General features: G+C 34.8%; 2 protein-coding genes across 5 annotated transcripts; one reads left to right on the top strand and one right to left on the bottom strand.

Moving 5' to 3' along the window:
* The first annotated feature begins 939 nt into the window (after nucleotides 1-939).
* On the top strand, nucleotides 940-9948 carry LOC111393740 (arginine--tRNA ligase, chloroplastic/mitochondrial-like). Of its 4 annotated transcripts, XM_023019447.1 has the most exons (19): nucleotides 1041-1167; nucleotides 1703-1912; nucleotides 2006-2080; nucleotides 2184-2338; nucleotides 2439-2514; nucleotides 2645-2746; nucleotides 2835-3050; nucleotides 3604-3681; nucleotides 4679-4762; nucleotides 4962-5066; nucleotides 5527-5705; nucleotides 6000-6084; nucleotides 6185-6371; nucleotides 6546-6615; nucleotides 7058-7127; nucleotides 7452-7541; nucleotides 8382-8450; nucleotides 8577-8675; nucleotides 9614-9948. In XM_023019447.1, the coding sequence occupies exons 3-19, from the start codon at nucleotides 2072-2074 to the stop codon at nucleotides 9722-9724; spliced, it is 1785 nt and encodes a 594-aa protein (XP_022875215.1). In that variant the 5' UTR covers nucleotides 1041-1167; nucleotides 1703-1912; nucleotides 2006-2071; the 3' UTR covers nucleotides 9725-9948. The 4 variants fall into 4 exon arrangements, with proteins under 4 accessions (XP_022875203.1, XP_022875208.1, XP_022875223.1 ...); XM_023019435.1 differs by lacking the exon at nucleotides 1703-1912 and having other exon boundaries at nucleotides 940-1167; nucleotides 2010-2080; XM_023019440.1 differs by lacking the exon at nucleotides 1703-1912 and having other exon boundaries at nucleotides 1036-1167.
* Nucleotides 9949-11188: 1240 nt separating this feature from the next.
* Nucleotides 11189-15405, bottom strand: LOC111393768 (PP2A regulatory subunit TAP46-like). The gene is made up of 9 exons (XM_023019468.1): nucleotides 15092-15405; nucleotides 14668-14790; nucleotides 13909-13995; nucleotides 13667-13771; nucleotides 13356-13517; nucleotides 12802-12837; nucleotides 12621-12692; nucleotides 11916-12196; nucleotides 11189-11642 (listed from the first exon to the last, which is right to left on the bottom strand). Exons 1-9 carry the CDS (start codon nucleotides 15185-15187, stop codon nucleotides 11390-11392), a joined length of 1215 nt encoding a protein of 404 aa, XP_022875236.1. The 5' UTR covers nucleotides 15188-15405; the 3' UTR covers nucleotides 11189-11389.
* Nucleotides 15406-21311: the final 5906 nt, after the last annotated feature.

Below are 21311 nucleotides of genomic sequence, written 5' to 3' on the forward strand. Positions count from 1 at the left end.
ATTGTCGAAATTTGTCATGCAAGTGGACAACATTAACATTTAAATTTGAGTGAGTATAATTATAAAAAGAAAGTTACCATTATAAATTCATCCACGTTGAAATTTACTAAGTGATTCAAGGATTAACATTTCAGCCAAGTGAAAATTAGTGCAATTATTATAAATTAACCATTATAAAAAATTGCTTCAAAAATAGACCTTCATTGAAATTAACCAGTGAAAATCGAAAAGTAAAATAATAAAAAATTTAGGTAAATATCTCAGTTTGATTTAACTAAAAAATAGATTTATAGTATATTTTATTAAAAAAATTTGAAATGCATGTTTAAAAACTTAATAAATATTTTGAATTTCATAAAATATGTTATTGAAAATAAATATAAAAAAATAAATCTTTAAAATTTGTGTCAAACCGGGCAATATTATTTATACATGCATAATAGTATATATTCAAATAAAAAAAATAAGAACTACAATGCTCAGAGTAAATTTAACCAATGCTCACTGAAATTTAAACTTATTACTACTTACTCACATATCTTTCACACGTTACTGAATACTCATTCATCTTTCCATATAGTTACTTATCCACCCTCGTCTCTTCAAATAATTGGTCGATTTTTGCGGCAACTTTTCGATAACTTTCGACTACCAAAATCGTCGGATTTTGATACCGTTGAAAGCCTACGATATCCTCTTCAATTACCATTCAAAATCTCCTCGTAACTCCAAGGAATTCGATCGAAAAATTACCCTAAAAGTCGTCCAAAAAATCTGAAAATTTGCCCAAAAATCGTCCAATTATTTGAAAAAAAGAGTGGTGAATGGATAATTATATGAAAATATGAGTGAGTATTTAATAACACGTGAAAAATTAGTAAATAAGTAATAACAAATTTAAAGTTCGGTGAGCATTTGTCAAATTTTCTCACAATGCTCTCTTTAGCACAATCCCCAAAACCCTAAACGATCATCTGGGCTAGCCGCGCAGTCCATACGAGAAACACGCTAACATTGAGTGGAAAAGAATTAGGGTTTTTTTTTTTTTATTGATTTTTGTAATGAATTCCTCACATTTGGGTAATTTGTTTCCGCCGGTTCTCTCTCCTCTGCAATTGAATCGTTTCTCTCTCTTCTACTCACACTCATCTCTTTCATCATCAACTCGTAAGCTCTCTGTCTCTTTATAAGCATTTGCACGAGTGATGCGACGTCGTTTTCAAAACTTAGCGTTGCTCAGAATCTTGTTTTATACTTTTTATATGAAAAGAAATTTTAGAAAAAAAATTGAGAAAACCGTTGATGCACAAACTAATGCGCACGCGTTGTGGTTGGGTATCTAGTTTGTTTAATTTGTGTTCCTGTAGTCTGCTTGTTTCTTTTCTCGGTTGCATTTGTTGCCTGATTTGGCCATTTTCTATCCCTTGTGAACTAACTTAACTTTTATTTTCTTGAACTCTATATTCTGTGGATGTGGCTGCGGTATAGCTTTCTCTAAGTGTTGGAATTGAGAACAGTTTCTACCATTTTGGCATGAAAATAAATACTTCACAGTATGGCTTATATTTTTGTATTCGTAAATTAAATCCAGAGGTTCTAATTGAATATCTTGAGTGATGATGCAGGTCTATTTCAGCTTTTCAATTGTAGAAAAACATGGACTTCTGTGCTTCATATTAATGTATTAAATTTGTGTGTACAGGAGGGAGATTGCAGAAAGATTAATACTCGAGTTTGTAATTTCGTCGTAGTGCACAAGGGGGATTGTAGGAAAAATAAGTACTTTTGACTGTAATAACATGGGAATAGTGTATAAGGGAGCTCGACTGTTCATTTGGCTTTACCGAACAGTGTTATGGCTTTCAGATATTGAATCTTTTTTAATTAAAAAACTACATCGGGAGACTTATAGGTGCCACTGTTATGTTTTATTTATTTGTTAGCCCTGGCCGTGCTTTGCTTTTTATGCTTTTGATAATTTTTTTTGTGGTTTCGATGAAACTAGGCAGGTATTCTTAGAGCAACATCTCGAAGACTTCTTATCGTCGCAAAGGCACAGTCTCTGTCAAATATGGCTAATGTGAGTTCACATAAAAACACATCGTAAAAACATATTATTTAACAAATGAATGATATGCAAATATGCTTTATATCTGCTGCTCACATCTTTGGTTCTGGTCCAGCATGTTGTTGACCTGGATCAAGAGAATTTTGGGAGTCTCAAGCAACAGATAGCGAAGATATTTGAAGAATCATTAAGATTAACTGTCCCTGATGAGTTGGATGTAGAGCCTGCAATTGCTTCATGCCAAAATCCTAAATTTGGTGACTACCAATGGTATGCTTGTTCTTTTTGTGTTAGAATCCAGACCAATGTGCTTCTTCACATGACCTTATAATCACTGCTTACTAATAGGACAACACTTTCTTGTTGGTAGCAACAATGCAATGGGCTTGTGGTCAAAGGTTAAAGGCAAGGGTACGCAGTTCAAAGGCCCTCAGCCAATAGGACAGGTATCGATGAATATATTTGCTATATCAACGTCATGTTATATTGACAGGAAAAATGTTGTGGTTGTTATATCATGCCATATGTCTTAAATTGATAGGATCAAATATTTATTAGTAATATTTACATTTTTAGGCCATTATCAAAAATCTTCCTTCATCGGAAATTATTGACTCATGCTCAATAGCTGGACCTGGCTTTGTGAATGTTGTATTGTCTCAGAAATGGATAGCAAAGGTGATTGATTTTTCAAACTCCTCTCTTTTTGGTTGAACATTTCTATTTATTGTTCTTATTTATGAAAACCTTACCTTAAGCCATACAGAGTATTCAAAGGATGCTAGTCAATGGTATTGAAACATGGGCTCCCAAGCTTCCCGTCAAAAGGGCAGTGGTTGACTTCTCCTCACCAAATATAGCAAAAGAAATGCACGTCGGGCACTTGAGATCCACTATAATTGGAGATACACTGGCACGTATGCTGGAATACTCAAATGTTAATGTTCTACGGAGAAACCATGTTGGTGACTGGGGCACACAGGTAGATGTCTTTTTCTGCTTATTGATCTGTTGTGGGCAAATATAGATGTGGCATGCCCATATTTGTCAGGGTATTGTCATACTTTCCTTTTTATTAGGTACTCTGATTACTTGTGGTTTACCTGCACTGATTCAAGGTGTGAAAGAAAACATAAATTTTGTTTTATGATCCTGCTAATATTTATTGTTTCTTTTCTCTTGGAGCAATAGTGATTGATACCTTTTCTTTTCTGTTTTTAATTTTTTAATTATTTTTTTAAGCTTTCTTCGAGCCTTATACGTGATTGCTCCATTCAATGGTCTAGTTTCAATCACGATCCAAATATTTTATCAAATTTAGAACTCAAAACAATTTTATATTTATTTATTTCTTTCCATTTTTAATTTTTTAATTTTTTTTATCCAATTGGAATGAGCCAATACTCAGCAGCATTTACTTCTGCCTTATCGGATACCTTTATAAGTTGTCTAGAAATTTATAGTTACTTTTTATTTTGAATTCTTGACGCATGTAATCAAATGTCTGTGCTTAAGCTAAACTATATGTTTTGCAGTTTGGTATGCTAATTGAATACCTTTTCGAAATGTTTCCAAATGGGCAAGTTAATGATCAAGCCATTGGAGATCTAGAGGTAAGGGAAGAAATTTTGAACGCTATTTGGTCCTTCGAGATCCTGTGTTTTATGTTCGTTTCAATTTGAGTTTGAAACTTGTTAAGTACATCATTTTTGTCATATCATAGATGGTGATTGGTAGCACCTTTTGGCACTACCTTTTTTATTGTTACATGAGTAATAAAGTAGAATTACTCTATATATCAATTATCCTTGATTAAAAAAAAGGACTTTTAAAAGGAATACGACCTGTCTAATGATCGTTATTATCACCTGAATAGAAGAATATGTTTTCAGTGCCCTGCCAAGTAGCTTTTCAGATAGAAGATTGAGTACTTAGATCATTCAGTTCATTGCACCTATCAAATATTTAGCTTTCAGTTTTGATTTGTGAGATGCCTTGTTTTTGAAATTTTTTTTAATGACTAATGACTTTTTTTTTAAGCAAATTAATGCTGTAAGAGAGTGGAAAGACCATTCTCTTTGGCTGTTATGTCAAATTTTTCTACATTAATTTGTTAGATTCCATCTACTCCCTTGGTCTCAACTCTCAACTCTTAATTATTGATTTATTTGATAGAGCATTATATGCTACTCAAAAGTCAGGCATTGAAGTTAAGGTAAGGTTTACTGTGACTTGTTATGTGAGCCAACATAAACCATTGACATGGAGAGAAGTCAAACACTGATTATTCAGCAAAAAAGAGGTCAAGAAGCTAGTGTGTTATTGGAAATATCTGTCTCATCTTAGTTTGATGATTTTTTTTATTTATTTTTTTCTCTTTATTGAGATTTAAACTCCATGGGATCACAATGTTAATCAGAAATTAAGGCCTGGCTAGGTTTAAAGCACAAGAAAGAACTTTTATTTTGGTGTTATTAACGTTTATTTGCTCTGTCATCTGTGCAAGCATACTTGAACAATAAACCTAGTTATTGTATTTCATTGGGAAATATATTTTTATTAAAGTAGGATGCACAAAGGTTCTCCTTTTTATTCAACTGCGCTTTTCAGGCATTTTACAAGGCATCGAAGCAGAGATTTGACAGTGATCCTGCATTTAAAGAGAGGGCCCAACAGGCTGTGGTCAGTCTTCAGGTGAATAACTCGACAGCTCAAGGACTTGAGAGTTTTGACTCATTATTATTACTTTCTTCCTAGCCAAAACATCCTGCATAAATAACCATTGGTATTAACACTTTAAATGTATTCTACCATAATGGCGGAACATCATCTACTTACGTGGAAGTCTCCGTTTATCTAATTACATGATTATCTGACTGTATCCATATTACAGGGCGGAGAAGAGAGGTATCGGACAGCATGGACACACATTTGTGAAATCAGTAGAAGGGGATATGAAAGGGTTTATGAGCGGCTTGGAGTAGAGTTAGAGGAAAAGGTGGCAAATTTTTGTTACTACCTTGTGAAGGTTTATTGTAAAACTTGTGGTAAATATTGTTTAGAAAGGTCCAATCACGCCATGAAATAAGCAAAAACAATGCAATAATGCATTTTGTTGCATAATGAGCATACCTTTTGCAGGATTATTTCAGTGTTTAGTAAGATATTTTTTGAACATGTCAATTGCCTACTGAAAACTTAAACAGTTCCCAATTGCCTAGACCTTGTTTCTCTTCAAGTGAAACAATCTTTATTGCCTTAATTTTGAATGAAATTTTGGAGATCCAAGAAGGTTTAATTAACTTCTGTGTCCCACAGCCTAGTGAAGATGATATGGTATCTAACAATATTTCTTCATTCCCCAGTGACAGTGTGAAATCTTATGAGATGTTTTTGATATTTAATTTTTTTTTGACTCGGTATGCGGTGGTACTTATTTTAGTTTTCAACTTTTTCAGGGAGAGAGTTTTTACAATCCATATATTCCTGGGGCTTTAGAGTTGTTGAGCAAACATGGATTAATTGAAGAAAGTGAAGGAGCTCGTGTTATCTTTATTGAAGGGAAAAATATTCCTCTTATTGTTGTGAAGAGGGATGGTGGTTACAACTACGCTTCAACTGATCTTGCTGCATTATGGTTAGTTCCAAACTTTGTGTTTATTGTTGGATGCATATTTCATCGTCCATTCATGGAGATTCTTTCCAGTTGTACGTGTCAGTTTATCTTACAGCCTTCTTTAAATTACGCAATAGGATTAATTTAACTGTCAGAAAATTCTTTCACATCAACATATATAGAATTGGTCAGTGGTAATGCTGATATCTTCTAAAACTGATAAGATGTTATAACACAACCAAATGGCAATTATGTGACTGATTTCAAAACTTAACTGCACTCTAAATGGTTTTTCTGCTCATGTGCAATTTTAAGGTATCGACTTAATGAAGAGAAGGCGGAGTGGATTATATACGTAACTGATGTTGGCCAGCGAGAGCATTTTGAAATGGTCTTTATGGTAAGTTATGATGGTGCATCAACCTTTATTTATCTCCTTTTAATCATATGTGCTGTTAAGCTTCAAGTGTAAATACCTCTTCCTTCAATTTTTCTTTCAGGCTGCCAAACGAGCTGGTTGGCTTCCAGCTGAAGATAATAAGTATCCCAAAGCTAGCCATGTAGGATTTGGGCTTGTTTTAGGAGAAGATGGAAAACGATTCCGCACTCGCAGTACTGAAACTGTCAAATTGGTCGATTTACTTGATGAAGCCAAAAGTCGATGCAAAACAGTTTTAATCGAAAGAGGTAAAATAATAGTTGCTTCTGGAAAATCCTTCCATATGTTGTCTGCACTCCAATGATTATGCGATCTGTAGAAAATTAGATTTTTGCCAACTATCTAGTCATGATATTTTAGTGTGGCTGCCAATGTCTGATTTCAATTTTTTGGATCTGAATGGTCATGTCATGTATGGCCAGGTAAGGCTGACGAGTGGACCGAGGAGGAGCTGGACAGAACTGCAGAAGCAGTTGGATATGGTGCCGTAAAGTAGGTTCATTGCTCTGCATGCCTTTTTTCTTTATTTTTTGACATCTCCAGTTTAATTAGAGTGTAGAAAACCTAACGTACTAATTGGTGCAATAAACACAATATCTTGGTAAAAGGATCATGATATCTATTAGTATGTGATCTGGATTGTGTTCTGAAATGTGTTATTTCCAGTTTGAGATAAGTAAAGCAAACCTACCATATTTATTTGTCAGTGCGAGAAACTTTTAGCTATTCATAGAAAATAAGCTGGTGGAAGGATAAAAAATTTATCTGCTTGTTTAGTTCTAGATTTTAGTTGTGAATTTAGATTAGGTTCCACATATGCACAGGCATGTGAACATATACATAGCGTGTTGGTTTGATCGATGATGTGCTTATATTTGTTTGCTTACATTTTTACTGACATCTGAACTAATTTATTTTTTCGGCTATTGAACAGGTATGCTGACCTGAAGAATAATAGAACTACCAATTACACCTTTAATTTTGATCAGATGCTTAATGATAAGGTGGGTTCACATAATTTAATGCGTTATATAATGGGAAGAAAATATGTATGGAACAACTTTTAGTCTATGCATTGTTATAGTTGGGTACTAGGTATAGGATCATATTGATCTTGATGGCCGGTCCTTGGCTTTGATGAAGTATTTTATATCGATGTAGTTCTTAATCCTCCTAAATTCCCTTTATCATAGTGCCTATGCTGAGTGTTCCCTATTTCCTTCCCCAATTAGCCTCTTTTTTGACTTTTTTATGGCGTACTAGTATTATCTATTGAATAATCTTCAATCGTTCAGTTTACACCTGATTGCCTTTTCTTTTATGTTCAGGGAAATACTGCTGTGTATCTGCTGTATGCACATGCCCGAATATGCTCAATTATAAGGAGATCGGGTAAAGATATAGAAGAATTGAAAAAGGTAGGATACCATCCTTGAAGTTTTGTAAAAGCTACAATATGCCCCTGTTCGGCTCCTCTCTTCTAAAACTCATTTTCAACCACCCATTTCGTGGGATCCACAACTTTTATCAATTTTTAAACCATGCATTATTAATTTTTATTAAAATCTACTTAAAATTTGACTATTAGCTAAACAAAACGGTGGCTATATGGATAGATTTCCTACCTATATTTTTTCAATATGGGTTATATACTAAATGATATTTGTCATAGGTTAAAATATTATGCCTTTTATTCATTTAGGTCTTCATATGCATTATTCTAAATTGTGAAAGAAAATAATAATTCCCAGTAATCAACAATTTCCAAATTTAATCAATTTAACTCATCTTCAAATTTCAATTTGGTCTTTTACAAGTAGGGTACTTGCATCATTATTTTGTATTCAAACCTGACCTGAACATTTGATGATAAGCTTGGCTTCTCATTACTGGCCTAAAAGTGCCTCCAATTGTTAAGCTTGAAATTATTTAGCAAAATTGTTAGTGGCAGCTGAAAACATATTCAGCAATCATGTTTAACTGAGCTTAGAAAATAAATTATGTCGATTCACACAAGTTTGAATAACTTAACATTTTTCTCAGTTTTAAGTAAAAAGATGGAGTTAGTTATTTTGAAGGTAAATCTTATAGTCAAAATAAGTAACATTTGACTCCAATTTCTTACCAACGGAAGTTAATTATTTAAAACAAACTTATTTACTCATAACTGAACTATTGAAGCTTCGCTAAACGGATTCGAAGTTCACAGTTCTTTTTAATTTACAATTTGGACAAATTGTTCATTTTGTTTGTGATAGGTTGGAACTTTAGAGTTGGCTCATTCCGATGAACGTGTATTAGGACTTCATTTGCTCCAGTTTGCTGAGGTAAAAACTTTCCTGGGAGATATAACCGTGTATATACATGTTGCAATCCCTTGGATACATTGACATATTCTTATATTTACTTCATTGTATTATTCTTGGGTTTTGCTTTCCTTCCATCCTTTGCAGATTGTTGAAGAGGCCAGCACCAATCTTTTGCCAAATGTTTTGTGCGAATATTTATACAATTTATCTGAAGACTTCACGAGATTTTATACCAACTGTCAGGTATGATGCATAATTTATATTTCCCCAAAATTGAAGTGCAAATATTTAAGATAATAATTGAAGCATTTTTCTCTTTCGTAATGATGATTATGAGGGTTGCTTGAGAAGAAAGGGTAAGTATGTTGCTTGCTGGCTGGAGCTATTTATGTGCTTATCTAAATGAAATAGGTTTAAATAAGAAATCTGATTCCAAGTTCAGTTTCTGAATGAGAAGATTTGCCTTCATGATAGCTAACCCCAACGAGTCTGGAAGGCTCAAGGTTCATCTTGTTTTCAGTTCTGCCTGCATTACTGCTGCATATTAATCTGGAATGGAGTTATTGCTATTGGGAAGGGAATTTTTTTTGAGATTGTTCCCTATCAAACTGTTTATGAGTGCCACGTGTTGAAGCATGCTCTCTATAAGTTCCATCTCCCATATATTAGCTGTATTCTTGATTTCCTAAGTCTTAAATTAATAAATTAAGGCTTTATGTCACAAGGCATTCGCTGAATGGCATCTTTGTCAACACACAGATTATTGTCCTTGGCCACGAGTAGAGGTATGAAAATGGACAAGCAGTCCGGATAGGACTCTAATACAGGTTCTAATTGATTGATTAGACGTAGCCCTCTAGAAAAAAAAAGATCTTTATAACTAATATTGGAAAAAACTTGGAAGTCTCTTTAAGGCCTTGAGCGGGTCAGCCAAACTAGGCTAGACCCTGCTAACTTTAGCTGGCCTAAAAAAGAGACCAAGCGAGCTTGATTAGAATTCGATGACCAGGAACATTTTGTATTGTGCCATATTTTGCTGCGTACAACTTTTAATACCGTACAATATAATGGCAGATTCTTGTTAGTCTGGATTCTGATTACCCCATGATGAAAGGGCTTTAACAAAACAATTGCAATCGTGCTTATTAGTCTTTTCAACCTCTTGTTTGAAATCAATACAGGTTGTTGGCTCGGCAGAGGAGACAAGTCGACTCTTGTTGTGTGAGGCAACAGCAGTCGTCATGAGAAAATGCTTCCATTTGTTAGGTATCACACCTGTATATAAAATTTGAGCCGTTACGGAATCAAGCTATACGTATATTTTTTGTGTTCTAGCTGGATCACACCTTGTTTTAAATCGTTGAGAATCTTGATGGTGATCAAATGAGCTCTGGCCCTAAGATGGGTGTTTGTGGGAATTATTATTAAATGTTCCTTTTGGTTTGACAACCGAATATTTGTTTCAAGGGTAAGCCTTGAGCTTTTCTATTTTTATATTTGAAAGTGTTATTTGCCAGTGTTTGTGTTCTATTCTACAAATGCACGCTATTGTGTAAGTTCTACGACCGACCGGATCATACGACTTGGAAATGGAGTTATTATTAAATGTTCCATTTGGCTTGAAAACCAAACAAATGGTTATTAGGGAAATGACGCAAATGTCCCAAGCCTCTGTTCATTGTGTTTTTGGTTCAAAACTTTCAAATATGGTCAAATGATAAACTTCTTCATTTTTGGAGCAGATGGTCCTTTTGAATGAAATTATTCAAAAAGCCTGCAATATAGTTGCTTATATTTTGAGGGGCACTTTTGTCGAATATGTATTCCCCTCAAAAAGCCCCCAAAAAAAAAAAAAAAAAAAAAAATCTAAAGACGAAAATTTCAGCTTCTACCATCCGAATACAGCTGATCTCACCACTTCACACAACAGCCACGCCTGAATCACAGTATACGCATACCGTCTGGAAACTATCATTAGAAAATCATTTTGTTCCATATAAGAAGATAAGGAAGACTACAGTGACCATTGCACTGTCCTCACACTCAGAATGATCACACAGCCAATAATAACGTGCTGTCGGATGCATAAATTGCAGAGACCACTCCGGTGTACAGATACTTCACTATAAGCAGATCAAACTTACCTATAAGCTAAACCAGATATCTTTTATGTTAAGTATGCCTTCACACACACAGTTGAACGCTCACTGCCCCCATTTAGATATAGTATCATCCGTCTTGTCCCTTAACTTCATCATTTTATATTAAGGGATAATCGCAGCTGAGGTCCCAAACATTTCAAAAAGTTGCAAACAATTTTCTAACCTTTCAACTTTTGCAACCATCATCCCAAACCTTTGAAAACGTTGTGCATGAAGCCCCAATGAATGAATTCCATCCATATTTCTGTTAATTGACCAAAAACAACAAAAAATGATTTTTTTTCCTTTTTATTTTGTTTTCTTCAGTTTTTTTGTTTTTTTTCATTTAAATTTTTTAATGTGAAAAATATAAATTTACCATTTAGTCCTTTTATAATTGATTAATATCTGGTCAAAGTCCAATTTTTCGATCAACTAACAGAAATATAGATGAAATCCTTCCATTGGGGCTTCATCCACAACATTTCGAAAGGTTTGGAATGACGGTTGCAACAAATGAAAAGTTAGGAAAAAGTTTGCAACTTTTTGAAAGGTTTGGGGCACAATCATCCCTTATATTAATGGCAATACTACTGACAAATAATATCATAGAGATGATAAACAGTGCTGAGTTCGAATTGGGATTCATATTTGACATAATTAACATACAATCATCAGCTGTTGCTACTATACAGTGGAATGGTTTTTAATCATGCAGCAAAACTGGTACAAGGATATAAGACACGGATAAATTCATGATAGTAATCTAGCAAGTTCAAAGAAAAAGAAGATTAATGTAGGTCAATCCGTCTGCTATTAGCCACATGGAGTGAGCTTCTTGTTACCTGCACCACGAGGGTTGTCGTCTTTCCAGTCGTCCCACGCCCTTGCCTTCTCTTGGGCACCATCATCGTCTTCGTCGTCATCCTCCTCACCTGGCCTTGATTTCCTGTTATCTTTATACCATGAGGAGTTGGCTTCTTCCATAAGCTGCATATTCCTCTCTTGCCATTTATTCATTATTTCCATCTCCTTCAATCCAGCTTCCTCTATGCTCATTGTTGGTAATCTGCAAATTAGTACAAATTTTCAACAATTAAACACCAATTGCATTTTCAGTAAGGCTGATCACTGCCAAAGTACAATACACAAGATTTGATTTGAACCTTTTTTTATCTCCTTTTTAATAATGTGTTTTTTCTTCTCTTTTTTTAATAATTGTCTTATGTCGTTTGGTCCATCCTACCACAGGAAATTTTCCAATGAGCTATTAGCAGTTAATTAGTTTATTCTCCTTTTCAAATAGTTGCGTTGATTCCGTCCATAACGCAAATTAGCATACCTATAATGAGGCTGGAAAACCTGAGCTGCCATTCTTTCCCGTTCGCTTGTTGGGTTTTTTGCCACAAGACTTGTTGGTCCAAAAATCATGGGCTGGTGCTTGTGCTCGTGAGCCTGCGAAACATTAGCTCTCCCCTCTATAACATCTTGAGCAAAAGTAGCACATGTAATTGGAGGTGCAGGTTTTGTATATCGAGCTCGTGTTGCAGCATTCCGATGCCAGGTCTCGGCTTTCTTGGTGCGTTCATCAAGTGTAAGTTGTGAAATTTCAATGTCCCCTTCCTGTGGAAAATAGCATATCACCAGGTGCATCTCAATGTCTTAACTGATTATTTAGCATGACATTAGAAAGAACACTCTTAAGCAGCATGTTTGGCTATGCTTAGAAAGTTTACGTACAAGTACATAAGATTTAATATAAGTACTTCTTTAATTGGTGAAGGTTAGAAATAAGTAAAGTCCTAGTTTTGACCGTGAGGTAAAGAGTTACTTATGAGAGGAGAACCTCTTTACTTAAAACAAATAAAAACTAGTTAACAAAAATGTTTGGAGACAAAACGTTTCTTAAGAGTAACTTCACACTTTTTTAAGCCTTTTCGGTTTAGAAAGACATGCTTGCAATCTGGCACCGTTAATTTTGACCATAAAAAAGTTGACAACAAGCAACATCACATCCTATTCCTACCCCAAATTTAATGTGCTATACCTGTGACTGCTTTTCTTTTATAGCAGAAAGCATCTCTTCCTCTTTCTTCAGCATTTCCAACAGATCAAAAGCCTATATACAGTTTACGGATAGACATAATTATATAAAAACGAACTGGATAAAAAACAGAAAAAGAAGCAGCAGCTGGATGGCACAGAAAATGCTGAAAATTCGGACCAACCTTACAGAGCAACAAGGATATGGTAGCCAGCCATGCCTACAGAAACAGTAATAATAAGATTCAGCAAAAATTCATAGAGTTATGAGGAGGGCATAAACAAACTTACAAATGGATGAAATTCAACATCTTATATCCTTTAAGAACAGTGTAGCACTTTATGCATCAATATATATTAGTCTACTTGAGATAGTAAGTTTGTCAAAATAAACTTGACATGCAACTTGCAATTTCAAGAGGGGAAATGACGGGAAAAAGAAGTGCTCGGACATCCATAAATTGACATCAACGAGCATTTCCCCAGTAAATAAGCAACCAATTGAGCCACAGAAGAAGAGCCCACCCAATACAGAAGCCCAAAACCATTCTTAAAAGAAATTGTTCTTAAACTGTCTGTCCCTTCTATCATCATGTAAAACAGCTAAAATGGATTTGTTTATTGTGATACATAATTGAAGGCCTTAAAATTAAATTAATGAGTCACAACGCGTTCAAAGAAGAGCCACAATATAATACTCCTCAGGCACAGGACAAGAACTCTAAGTGAAACAACTGACCTCTCTTTCTTCTTCTCCATCATCATCAAGCAGATCTTCATCCCCTGACTCGACTGGAGTTGATAATGCAGAGGCTCTAGTGGATCGTCCACGGCGCTCCTTCCGCTCCTTAATTTCTAGCAATTTGGACTCAGCAGCTTTTTGACGTTTGAACCTAGCAATCTGGACAGGGTGATATTATTAGTAAATAAAGAGTAGTCAGTTTCATGCAGCAGTAAAAGGCAGAATGAGAGAGATGTTAGAAGCCTAATGAAATAAAGTAAGACATGGGATCCTTGGAAGTTGGAGCATATGACAATATAATTACATACCTTCCTAGCCCTCTGATCTGCAAACGAATTACCACCTGATTGTGCAGATGCTGCTATTTCATCTTCGGGAACAAGATCCATCTCCTCACAAAATGAGACAAATTCCTAATAGTAGAACCAAGGGAAAACCAAGAATTCATGGCATCAATCAGTTATGTAAGTACTGCTTTCACTAGCAATAAGAATTCAAAAAACGCATTTACAAGCTTTCTTAAAACATATTTGTGGTGAAAAACAATTACCTTCAACTTGGCCTGTGAAGCCATAAGAATTTGAATCCTGTCCTCTTGTGCAATTTTCTCCATTAATTCACCAAGATAATATGGCACCTGTATCAAACGTCATGAGGTTTAAATATAATCATTGACCAACTGTATCAAAACTTGTTATGGTAACATATAGACGTCATTTTTTCTACAAAGACTAAAACTAGAACTAAATCCCCGTTAAGCAATATGTGCTATATATACAATTAAATTGAAGAAAACCTGATTATGTTGAGAGAAGTAGCAACTCACAAGCATAATCTAGGTTGTAACCACAATAAAAAGTTCACTTCTTTAAATATTAGCAATAAAAACACACCCTTGACATAGTAAATTTACTTCTCATAGTCAAAACTTCATTTGACAAATAAATTCAAACTTCTAATCCATCTCATAGGTGAACCTTCAGTTTTTATTCTCTTATATATTCTATCATCTTTTGACATGCATTTTACAAATTGAATTAAATTCCCTACATGAAATCAATTTTCCCATTCATGAATGAAACATAATATTAATGATTTTTTCAACAAAAAATACTTCTCAATTGTAAATTCCACATCTTTTCCCACCCAAATATTCAAATTCATATTGCTTAACTAAAAGCATCTCATTTCACACCAAACATCATACAAAGCAGATCACATTTTCACAAATTCTAATTTCAGAAGCTAAAAAGTGGTAAAGAAATTCGTTAAAATTGATCAAAATTCTCAATTTCTGTTAAACACTTGCCAGAAGATATTTGAGATTGGTAGTGCTAATATCATCCTTAGTCTCATTTGACGAAAATAAGCCTAGCTTTTCAATCATATCCTCGCATTGCCTCAACAAGTCGCAACCTTTCTTCACCGTCTCCTGTAAAATAAAAAATCAAAAAATCAAAAATAAAATCTACAATCAATTAAAAATAAAACCAAAAATAACGAAGATTTGAATAAAGAAAAAAAACCTGAACGACGGATAATTCAGATGCGGCTTGGTGAATTTTTCGAGAAATAAGCCTAGCTTTTCAATCATATCCTCGCATTGCCTCAACAAGTCGCAACCTTTCTTCACCGTCTCCTGTAAAATAAAAAATAAAAAAATCAAAAATAAAATCTACAATCAATTAAAAATAAAACCAAAAATAACGAAGATTTGAATAAAGAAAAAAAACCTGAACGACGGATAATTCAGATGCGGCTTGGTGAATTTTTCGAGCCTGTTCGAACAGAACTGGAAGCGACATCTCCTCCATCTTTAATTCGCCCATCGCCGATTTCTTACTAATTTTTTAATACAAAAACCCTAGTTTCAAATTCGATAAAATCTGGAAAAAAATAAAATTCAAAAACTGAACCAAGAGGGATTCTGGACGAAAGGGTGAATTTGTGCCCAAGGCGTTTGTTAGACTGCTCAGTGCCCGATCCAGGAATTCGCGGGATTGAAATTGCGTGCGTGATAACTTGGAGGATCAGGTAACGTCGGAGCGGAACACGAAAATATACAGTGGGCTAGGAGTTGCAATTAATCGGCCCAACAACGAACGTCGTATGCTCGGCCCAGTTGATTTGGGCCAGGACTAGCACGGAGGCAATCTCTACTGGGCAGATGAGCCTGCAAAGATATTTCAATAAAATAGTAGGAAAAATTACCGCAAGTTTCAATTTCAAAAAATCATATACATATATATATAAACCTTTTTTCCCTCTCTATAATTGCAAAAAACATGAAGAAATTCTTCCTCTCACTCCCCAAACGTAAAAGCTCGTTGTCACATAGAGATGGCAATCGAGCTCGTCGGCTCGGCTCGAAAAAAGCTCGAGCCCGTCCGACTCAAAGCTCGAGCCGAGCTCTATTTTGAGGTGCTGGACAAAGCTCGAGCTGACTCGTGTGACTCCCTGGGAGCTCACGAGCCTATAATTAAAAAAAATATATACAAAAAAAAAAAGAAATATATTTTAAAAGGCAGCAGATTACTGCCAAACAAGGCAGCAACCTGGTGCCTTTTTTATTAATTAAAAAAGAGAAAAAAAAAAACCACAACCACAACCAAAATCGGCTCAGCTTGAAAAGGCTAGAGCCAAAGCTCGGGTTAAGCCTAATTTTTTTCGACCCGAAGAAAAGCTTGATCATTTTACCCGATTCAAGCCTAAGCCTTAAATTTCGGCTCATAAGCCATTGACATTCCTACTGTCACATCATTTTTTAAATAATCTCTCTCTCTCTCTCTCTCTCTCTATTATTTCCTTCCCACCCCACTCTATCTTCTGATCAAATTGATGGAAGCTCATGGTAGTAATAGATGTGGCATGGTGTGGGAATGTTAGAGAAGATGGTTCGAAACTATGAAGCTCACTTCCTGTGCCTGAAATGTGTATGTTCGACTGGGTACGAAGAACAGGTTTGTAAATTTGGATTGTGTGTGTTGTTTGATTATATAAGACCACGAATAGATGCCCTTGATGAGCATCGACGATCGGTATGGTGGTACCGGCATGGGCATCGCCAGAGAAGGTGGTGTCCCCCAAAAAAAAAGTCCGTAGTTACTAGTTTTTTGCTTGATTTTTGGCGTGCTTGGGACAGTATTAGGCCAGAATATTGGTCTGGGTTTGTAGAGGAGGTTTAGGTGGTCATGTTGGTAGTGGAATCTGACGGCTTGGGTTGTGATTGGTCGGAGATTGGAGGCTTCAAAGGTAACACACAACTGCTTGTAGCTATGAATAGTAGTGGTATGGTGATGCCGGTAGCAGTGATGGTTGGGAGTTGTTGTAAGTGTTGGTAGTGCACATTTGGTTCTTGACGTTGTTAAAAGTGGTGGTGGTGGAGTTGTAATGGCAACGAATTTGTTGTGACCAAGTTTATTTTCATTGTAACTGTCCGTGACCAAATTTATTTTAGCTGTGATTGTATGTGACTTTCTTACATACAGTTACAAATTAGACTAACACGATCACAGATTATCACACTAAAGACAAAATTGGTCACCATTAGTCACAGATGACACAGATCAGTGAAGGTAGTATTTATGGTCTTGAATTTGAGTTGAAAATAGTAGTGTTGGTGCATTAGAGGTAATGATGGTGGATTATGACTCAATTATATGCCGTTACAGTTAAGATTGACCTAATCACAAACAATAACACTAAAGACAAATTTGATCATAATTAATCATATTAAATACAAATTTAGTCACAGATAACACATGTCAGTGACTTGGTTACATATAGTTACTTGGAAATTTTCTAGGGATGGGGTGCGTAGAATGGTTCTATAGGGTAGGGTGTAATATCCAATTTTCGATTTGAATTTTTTTTGTGGGCTGGGGTATAGTAGGGTGGTTTCGTGGGGCAGGGGTATAACCTCCAATTTTTAATTTTTGAAATTTTTTGGGGATGAACGTGGGGTGGGGTTTGGTGGGGATATGAGAGTTCAGTAGGGTAGGGGTCTAATCCCCGATTTTCAATTTCTGAACAAATTTTGGGGATGGGGTGTGGTGTGTAATCTCCAGTTTTCTGAAAATTTTTCTTGGGGAGAGGGTGAGTGGAGATGAATTTGTAGATTAAATCTAATTTTATATTATTATCATTATTATTTACCACCTGATTTATAAAATATTTTAAGGCGTCTATTACTTGTAAAATGTGGTTTTTATATGTAGGAATTATGTATTGTTCCCAAAATAATACTTTAAAATATAGTTAATATTTCTGAATTATGGTGGTGCCGTCGCTAGCGACAAGTATGGACGTGGTGTATGGTGTGGGTGAGGTGGAATTGAAAGGCTGGGAAGATTAATGTTTAATTTTTCTAAATTTTTAATTTTAAAAAAGTTATTGAATTTTCTTTGCAATTTTTCCTTTTTTTCGTTGCTTTATTGCTTTTATTTTTATTTTTTGCTTATTTGAAAAGGAGGACAAATTCATCATTTAATTGGCCAAAATTGGGAAAATAACTATTTTTGCTACATAATTGAAAGGCTGAGAATAAATTATGCTAAAAATAAAGAAAATTTTGTTGCATATTGCAAATGTTGGAAACGAAAAGTACAAATTTCCCTTTCTTATTTGTAATCAATCGACAATGTGGACATTAAAATCAATCTTTTTGAACTGTTTTTCTTGATATGCATGAGATTAATATTATATAATGAAAAATAGACAAAAGGTCATCATGTGAAGAGATTCGTTTCACTGTATTTAAGATGTGGTGTTACTCAACTCCTAATTGAAATCAAGTTCCCTCGTGAGTTGACTTAAAGAGATTTGAGGATTTGGGGCTTCAAAATAAAGTTAGACACAATTTAAGTCGATAATTTTATAATTATTAGCTTTTGAAGATGAGACACATTATACGTTGGAGTCTTATCATAATAAGCATTAAGCAGGAGAACCACGAATAATCAATGAAACACAAAGATCTAAGAGTGTTGAATATGCACATCATCAACCAAAGTCATAATTTTTATTAATTTTAATAATAAACAACTTCATAACAACTAATGTCTTAATAACACTTAAATAACAAGATAACATAGAGAGAGCTCGACGAGAGCTTCAAGACAATAGGGTCTCTCGTGTCCGTAAGACACAATATAATAGGTACACTCCTCAGCCACAATACATCACTTTCTTGTTGTGCCTAGCTGTTCTTTTACGACATCTTCTCATATCGTTTCACGAATATTACAAGCCGACCATGGACATATCATACATGAAAGTGAGATGAAATATTCACATGAAAGTGAACATCAGGTTCCCATCACACCCTCTAACTGTTCCTACACACTATTAACCCACCAAATTATATTATATATATAATTTAATATTAAGATTCCTTACAAGGAAAATAAAGGATAAAAATAAAAACAAATAATACTTTATGGTTAACTTTAAATTCAATCCAGAGGTGGGGATCTATCCTGGTCACACATTCATGATTCCAAGGGCAGATCTTGCCATTAAAAATTAACAAGTGCCTGGCCAATTATAATTTCTCAATAACCTATAATTTCATAGTTTTGTACAGCTTTTTCTTAACAAAATTCCTTCTTTACAGAGCCTCGGAAAAGGGGTGCAATTTTATACATTAAAGTCCACCAATTATCAAGAAAATCCTCTACATACTCATCACCCTGGACCCATGATTTTGCTGATGAACACACAGTCAGATTCTTGATTGCATTTCTTGGTCTCTACACCAAATGCTCCTCAGAAATTCAATATCCTCTGGGTTAATTAATTTAATATACATATAGATACAATCAAGATAGATATAGAGTCTTCTTTGGTAGGACTCAGGAGATTACTTACACAAGTGTACAATAATCTTCCAAGATCTCTAACCTATGGTCCTAACTCCTAAGAACTTGCCTTAATTTAAATGTGAAAAGAGGTGTTTTCTTTGGCTTGTGTTTTATAGCATTCCAAGTGCTCGGCAAAGATTTCATATATTAACAACTTTTCGGGAATTTTTTTGGCATTTTCCCTCTTTTAATAGTATTTTCCCCTTTTTTTCTTAATATTTTGCAATGTTATCAAAACTAGCCCGACCCAAACTATTCAACCAATAAAACTGGAAAAATATTAGATAACATGCTCATTTTATAGATGTATTCCTCTCAAATGGTTTCATAAACTTCCAATATGTAATAGTACATTTTATAGATACACTTCTCTCCAATAATTTCATAAACTTCCAATGTGTGATAGCAGCATAACAAAAATGTTAACAAATTATAGAATAATGAATCTAATTAACAAATTATTAATATGAATTTTTTTAAAAAAAATTATTGTTTTCATAGTATTTTATTATTTTTTATGTATTTATTAAATTCGATTCGATCTTTTGACTATTGACCCTTCACCTTTTTTCAGGTCGATTTTCAAAAAATTGATATTTTGACAATATATAAAACTAATTTCCTGAAAGCATTCATAGTGTTCCACCCTACTCACATTTGTTGCTGAATTTGGACCACCACCATGAGCTCGAATTCTCGGATGCGGATACTAATTAGGTATGAGGATGTTGATTCTTTTTCTATCCCAAATAAATGTTCAATGCTTCGTGCATATGACGATCTTCTTTGTCTTGATTGGGTAGTAGACTCAATCCATGTGAGATCAACGTCGAAGATAATTAGATAAATGCTACTTTCCCTGCCAATTGTCATATATTCTTTGCAATGTAGAGCAAAATGATGTCATTTTAGACAATGAGATACAGTGCAATAGGTATGCATAGGGAATCGAGAGCTAGATGATCAAATATGGAATTCGGCTATTGAATGGAAAGGCATCCACAAGATGTTGTCCCTGCCCACTCACACACTTTTCACATACTTCGCGCAAGCTAAGCACACTTCTCTAACCCAAAAGTTGCAAACAAGTGACATACAAAGTCCAAGCATGTCCAGCTATGCACAGATATAACATAATAAAAGGGCAACACGATGAATAGATACAGGACCAATGAGATCTGACCTTCGCACATTTACAAGAAGCCCTAGTCAACAAGAGGTATGAACATATTGCCGAAGTGCAGACATTACCTAGTTAGCAAGTCACATTTTTTAAAAATTCGAAAGTGTCCAGTCTACGCAGTCTAATATTACATGTATAACTAGAAAAGATTTAGCTTTTGGATGACTTAGTTGTTCGAGGTCAAGGACCCAATGAGGCTGATGTCTCGCATGATATTGAGAAGTGGCTAGGTGAACCCATGACTCGTATTTATTGTGAACTCGTCAATTATAGCTTGTGGTGACGTGATCATTGTCGACTGCATTTAGGAACAAGGTTGGTGGTAAATGACAAATTTGTAAGTATTATGCCCTAGGTCCAATCAACTTTGGACATAAATACTTTTATATGTAATTAATGCAATTAAATGACAGATCTATTATTTAATTATTAGACAATTAAATAAATAATAGAGTCCGTATATTCAAATATTTGTAATTTATTAATCACGATGAGTTGTGATTGTGAGATACAAATTACATCTAATTGAATCTTAAATCATCCGTGGTCGTAAGTAATAACGAGATTCAGATATCGTTATTACGGATAGACCATCACGTGTGACATTTCTTACTTGTGAAGTAAGTAGCTGATCTCACAAGTTAAAGTGTGGTGACACTTAAATGAACACGTGGATGTTTTGTTATAGAACAAAACATTGGAGACCCGTCGAGGGATTCCACATGGATAACTATTTGAGTGTCGGTGGTTAATCTCTAACGTTCGGTAGTGAAATTGGTCCTTTGACTTGAGGTCGTCATGGTACCTTACATGAGGACAGTCATATTTTGGCGGTGTTGGATGTTGCTCTGAAAAGGGCTGCTAATACGACATCGTTCGGGTACGTCAAGAATCGTATGAAGGTTGTGA

Source organism: Olea europaea, chromosome 1, assembly GCF_002742605.1.
Source record: "Olea europaea var. sylvestris chromosome 1, O_europaea_v1, whole genome shotgun sequence".
NCBI lineage: Eukaryota > Viridiplantae > Streptophyta > Magnoliopsida > Lamiales > Oleaceae > Olea > Olea europaea.